Raw genomic sequence first — 6,550 nt, 5'->3', positions numbered from 1 at the left:
AGATTAGTGGCTAAGGGGTTTACCCAAAAATCTGGTATTGATTATAATGAAATTTTTTCTCCTGTTGTGAAATATACTACCATTAGAGTCATGCTTGCATTAGTTGCACATTATGATTTTGAATTAGAACAAATGGATGTTAAAACTGTTTTTTTGCATAGAGACTTTGATGAAACCATATATATGAGACAGCCACAAGGTCAATGAAAATAGAAAATCTGATCATGTATGCCTGTTAAAAAGATCACTTTATGGCCTAAAACAATTCCCTAGGCAATGGTATAAACGTTTTGATAACTTTGTGTCTTCAGTTGGCTTTGTTAGAAGTTTATTTGCTGTTATATGTGGATGATATGTTGTTAATTGGCCAGAAAATAAGTGATATAAATGATATTAAAAATAAGCTTAGTGCTGAATTTGAAATGAAAGACCTTGGGCATGTTAAAAGAATTTTAGGGATGGACATTAAAAGAAATAGGTCTCAGCAGTTATTAATGTTGTCACAAACTGATTATGTGAAGAAGGTCCTATCCAAGTTTGCAATGCATGATTCTAAATCTATGACATTACCTCTTACATGTCATTTTAAGTTGAGTAAAGATCAGTCTCCACATGATGAATCTGATATTAAATATATGGAAAAGGTACCATATTCAGATGATGTTGGATCTGTAATGTACACCATGGTTTGCACACAACCCGATGTTGCACATGCTATAAGTACTTTAAGTAGATTTATGTCCAACCCTGGCCTTGAACATTGTAATGCAATGAAATGGTTATTAAGGTACTTGAAAGACTCAGCAGACTTAGGCTTATGTTTTAGATCTAGTAAAGAGGGAGTTAGTTTAAAAGGATACGTAGATTCTGACTATACCGGTGATAGAGATAACAGAAAATCAACTACTGCTTATGTGTTTACTTTGTGTGATACTTGTATAAGTTGAAAGTCTCAATTGCAATCAATTGTAGCCTTATCAACTACTGAGGCAGAATATGTGGCTGCAACTGAGGCCATTAAAGATGCTTTATGGCTGAAAGGTGTTCTAAATGAGGTAAATGAATTTGTTGACCCTGTTGTTGTATACTCTGATAGTTAAAGTGTTATACATCTATGTAAAAATCCAATTTTTCATGAAATAATTAAACACATGGATGTGAGAATGCATTTTATTAGAAATATTGTGGAAAAAGAATCTATTTTGCTTGAGAAAATTCCTACTCAGTTTAACCCCGCTGATATGGGTACTAAGGTACTTCCTGTAAATAAGTTTAAGTCATGTTTGCAACTCTTAAGAATTGATAGTGGGTAAACTTTGTGTTTGTGCAGGTGTATTTGACTTGGTGCTGATGATCTATAAAGAATTATACCAATTGCTTGAAAAGTCTTTTGTTATATTTTTCTTTTCTTTGTCTTTGTGAGTTTGGATCATTGGCATCAAGGGGGAAATTTATTGGGCTGTGATGCCAAAAATATATACTTGTGTGTCCAGCCCATTTGGGCAATGATGATATTAAAAGGTCCAACAGATACTACCCAGCCCATTGCCCAATAACTCAATGTTGAAAGCAAATGAAACACGACCCAAATGCAATAACGCACGTGTGTCGCTCTGGACCCTTTGATCTACTTAACCTAACATCTACGATGATGATCCATTAATATATAAACGGGGTCTGAGACGTTTTGCCCTAATTCTGAGTCATATTCTCTCTGCCTCTTGGTGATTTTTTCTCTCGAACCTTTTGGGTTTCTCTCTTGGGCGACTCTGTGTCTTCTGCCTCCTCTCCTTCTTCGTAAATCTGGTGATTAAGCCATAAAACCTTTGGTTTTGTGGCTACTGTGTCGTCTCCCGATCTGTGTGACTGTTCGATTGTGGTTAGATGATAGTTTCCTGTTCGGGTTTGGGGGGTTTTAGGTCCGGTGTAGTGACTGCCTCTGTGTTTGTTCTTTGGGACTGTGGTTTATGAGCTTTCGACATTGTACAGATGGGTACAATGCATAATCTGAGCCTAAATTGATGAAAATCTTGATGCCTTTGGTCTGAGGGTTTTCGATCATTTGTTAAGTCGATTTGAGTTGATTTCTTGTAACATCATGTAACCCATTTTGTAAAGTTTGATGTACACGTAGCAAGATCCTTAAACCAAAGCAAGAACTTTTTTGAGATGAGTGAAACCAAAAGCTCTCATATCCTAACACACCAATCCCCATGATGCATGTAAATGCACATTCTTCTTAAATTGTGGATCCTTTTCCTACACCGATTTAAAGTTTCATCTTAAAATGTCAACCTTATTAAAAAGAGTACTCAAATTCTTTATAAATTGGTCTGTGTATTCATCTTTGTTCAATGTGGGGTTTTTATCCCTTAACACCCCCGCCCCCACCCCCACCCCTACCCCTACCCCCCCCCTTTACAGCATTGAATATTTTTTGCCTCATAATGTCCAATGTTCAATAATTTTTATGCCTCAATGCCCAATGCTCAACCAAGGTACAAATTGACTAAAGGTTTGTTTATAGTTGTCACTTGTGATGGCGTCTCTTTACATTTTGATCTCATTTATTCTAGTTGGGTATGCATCCTAATGCTTCTCTTTAATTGCAGAGCTTTTCATTGGACAAAGGGACAGGAAAGAAGTGCTTTATGCTCGCTGCAAGGGACCTCTTGATTGTGTGGGGTGATACACCTGAATATTGGCGATGGATCCCTTATCCAGAGTCCAGGTTTTACAGTTATCCTGCATAAGAACAAGTATCTTTTCTTTCTATCAATTATTTTGAATGCTGATAGCTCATTGCACGTTTTATTTCAGATTTCCTGAGGTGGCAGAGCTTCTTGATGTGTGTTGGTTTGAAATTCGTGGCAAAATAAACACTAGCATGCTCTCTTCAGGAACTACATATGCTGCTTACCTTGTTTTCACTTCAAAATCAGGAATATACGGTTTTGAGTATCAACCTGCTGAGGCTACGGTAGGAATTAGTGGGCAGGATGGTGTAAAACGAACGGTGTGTTTAGATCCAGACGGAGAACAAAGGCATAGGTACCAGATTGTACCTAGGCGCATATTTTTCAATCATCGGTTGGCTCATATATACAGACGGCGAGGTGATTTGGCCTCAGAGCGCATTACCGAGTACCCCAAGGTTAGAGCAGATAAGTGGATGGAAGTTGGGTTGGGAGAGTTTTACGTGGAAGGAGAACAAAATTTGGATATGGAAATAAGTTTGACAGAGACAAAGGGTGGAAACTGGAAGAATGGTGTCGTTATTCAAGGGATTGAGATCAGACCAAAAGCTGAGTGAACATTGTAGCTACAAACTTCATTAGGTACCACTTTGGCACATGCTTTTTGTTGGTTTTTTTTCTCCCCTTTTTTTTTCTTTTTTTCTTTTTTTTTTTTTGAATCAAGGCCTAACACAAGCATAAATTTAAGAAAAAGTTGAATTCACGACAATTTACTTTCGAATTATCTCATTTAAAGTTTAAACAGAGAGAACGAATTTGTTTATACAAATTTAGTATATGCTGCAGGACGGATTTATTTATTTTATAAATGACTCACAACAAAACTTAAAATCAAGACATCTACCTTTGAATCACCTCATGTAAAAAAAAAAGAGGTAACAATTTATTATTTAGTATTCAATGATTGGGTTCTAAATTCTAAATGATTTTGTTCTTGCAGGGGCTATGTTGATTTTCTCACTCACATGGTTCATCATTTTGGCCTTTATTCAAGGCTGAAAAAGATGGCTGGATGAAATGAATTTCAGCAGTGTAACAAAATTACATTCTGGAGTGAATTTTAGACAAATTTCTGCATTGTAATGGAGATGAAAATCCCCTGTTTGTTTTCAGATTGTGAATGTTGTTAATTTTCCAATAATGTCAAAAAAGAAAAAGAAAATTGATGGCAATGCAAAGACTGTAAATTGTTCGTTTTCTATTTTGTTTATCATTTTATTTTTTTCCAAAATTGCAAGGAAGAAGAACTACTTCAATCTATTAATTAATTGCTATTACATGATATGTCAAGTTTGTTGTGTAACACTTAATGCAATTGGATAGTATTGTAGACACAATTTTAGCTACTTTTTCGATTAATATTAGACAAAAAATATTATCCAATTGTGTTAATATGTTCCACCTCACCAAACTAGCCATGTAAGAGATTATGATAGATGACATTGACAATATGCAACATATTTTCCTCATTGAATACCAATAAGTATGGACTGATCGAGATATGGTTATTGGACTACTTTTATTTCTAAAGAGCAGAGATTATTCGAATAAAAATCTATGATTCTTGCCTCCCAAATGCCCACATTTTTTTTTTAAATTCGAGAACGGTGATTTTAATGGGATTGACTCATTAAAATTATGATCTAAGCCAATTTTATTTAATTACGATCTAAGGTGGGATTCCCTCTCATGCATATTGGATTTTTTTTATTTGGGATACATTTATTTAGTTTTAATCTTTAACACGCCCCTTCATCTCTTTGTCACATTTCTCACAAGTATGACATTTAGAGAGTTTTTATTAATAGGCGTCTATTAGACTTAGAACTAAGAATAATATGTTCCAAATACCTAATAGAAAACTTATTTTTTTTACAGAAATTAAGAACATTAAAAATGATATTTGTTTACTTTAATATCGTTTTCGACATCAAAAAAAAAAATCTTTTAAAAAAATACATTTAATTATTTAAATTAAATCCTAAACAATTATAACCATCGAATTCGTGTGGGCATAAATATGTGTGATACAGCTTGGAAAAGTAACACTTTGAAGACTCAAGGAATCAATTGCATAAAGAATTGGATACTGAGCTTCTTCCTAGCAGAATAAGGTTCCTTATTTAAAGCAGCTCCACCAAAACAGAACCATTTTGTTCTTTCTTTATCCCAAATTCCATTGCAAGATTCAGAGATCAAAAAAATATAAAGTTCAATTCCCACTATGTTTGATCAGTTATCATTTGCATCCCCACTTCATTGGCAAGCTATTTCCATTCCAGAAAATGTGTAACTTTTAAGCTTTTTTTGTATAAAAAATGAGAGAGAAACGCTTAGGAGATTAGGCTAATGATGAAACAATATACAATAACAATGGACTAGTATTTTCCCAATAAAATTTAAAATCGATTTCATGAACACTTTTGTCATTCTGTTCGATTCTTTATTAGATCTACTAGAAGATTTTTAAAAAAAAAAAAAAAATTCTTAAAATTTGCCATAGATTGTGTCCTTTACTTTTAGTCTTCCCTGTACTAACCTCCTTTTTTTTTTTTTTTTTTTTTTAACCAATATCATTATTTTGTGAATGAAATCTCTATGTGTCTACACAAAATGCATCACAACTACTTAATTCTTTAAAAGAAACCATCTTATATCTTAATTGGTTGTAATTACAAACTAGATATAGAAATTCTCAATCAAATGGCTTGTATAGTACTATTATTGGTCGTTAATCTAGATTTGACACAATTGGTTTTAATCAAGATGACTATCGTATTGTTATTACAAGGTAGAGGATGAACCATTCAATCACCAAGAATATTGTAAGTTTCGAGTAAAATTCTAGTTTTCAATAACTTTTTTTTTTTGACAGATTTACTAACCTTATATCTGAGTTATGTTTTATGACTAATAATGCTCTACTTCAGTCAATATAAGTGACTAGATTATTTTTAACTTTAACTGTTGGATTATTTTTTTTTTTTTTTAAAGTTTATCTATTTACTTATAATTTATTTTTAAGCTTAGCTCAACATTTTTTTAAATCTTACCTATTTACTTGTAATTAATCATTAAGCTTAGCTCAACATGCTCGGGTTAGTGGGCTGGAATGGTCCAATTGTTGAAGAAAAAGAGACTCCATCAAGCTATTACTTTAGAAAGCGCCCATCAGGCTGTCCAATAACAACCTCACGGGATTTTCAAAAGCCCAGTAGACACCATATATCTGAGATTGGGTCCAGTGGTTCATGACTAAGAAGAATCCAACCATTAAGTTTTATTTATTAAAAATTGTTTTTGACTTTGGAGTAGTCTCGTTGCCTGTTTTTCCCCCTTTTTTTCTTTTTTCATTTTTCTTTTTCCTTTTTGCTTATCCCACCTTATTATAATTTAAACCCTAACTAATTTTAGTTTAGCTAATATGTGTAAAAACTATAAGTCTTTTGAGAAACTTTTTTTTTTTTTTTTTTTTTGGGAAAAATGAGTTTTGGAATAATGATTTTTTTGGAGAAATATAGTTTAAAAAATAGAGAAAATATTGGGCTTATGCATAATATTATTTTATGAAAGAATGTGTAGTTGAAAATGAATTTTGAAAAAATGGGGCTCAAACAAGGTGCTTAACTTTTAAGAAGCTTTCACATCAGAAATTGATACTTGGGATGATAAGAGGAGGCCTTACTAAAAGGTTGTCGAATGGATGTCTTGAAAGCAGTTACGCACCGAATCCATGTGATGAGAAAGAGCAATTTTCAATTGTAAATAAGAGTAATATTATTTAGCAATACTGA

General features: G+C 33.2%; 1 protein-coding gene across 1 annotated transcript; it reads left to right on the top strand.

Annotated features, from left to right (window-relative positions):
* Positions 1 to 2,432: 2,432 nt before the first annotated feature.
* On the top strand, positions 2,433 to 3,364 carry LOC111387964 (F-box protein PP2-B1-like). Its single transcript, XM_023012608.1, has 3 exons — positions 2,433 to 2,515; positions 2,613 to 2,731; positions 2,821 to 3,364. Exons 2-3 carry the CDS (start codon positions 2,652 to 2,654, stop codon positions 3,311 to 3,313), a joined length of 573 nt encoding a protein of 190 aa, XP_022868376.1. The 5' UTR covers positions 2,433 to 2,515; positions 2,613 to 2,651; the 3' UTR covers positions 3,314 to 3,364.
* Positions 3,365 to 6,550: the final 3,186 nt, after the last annotated feature.

This window comes from Olea europaea, unplaced genomic scaffold, assembly GCF_002742605.1.
Source record: "Olea europaea var. sylvestris unplaced genomic scaffold, O_europaea_v1 scaffold439, whole genome shotgun sequence".
Taxonomy (NCBI): domain Eukaryota; kingdom Viridiplantae; phylum Streptophyta; class Magnoliopsida; order Lamiales; family Oleaceae; genus Olea; species Olea europaea.
This window is presented reverse-complemented; position numbering and strand designations above follow the sequence as displayed.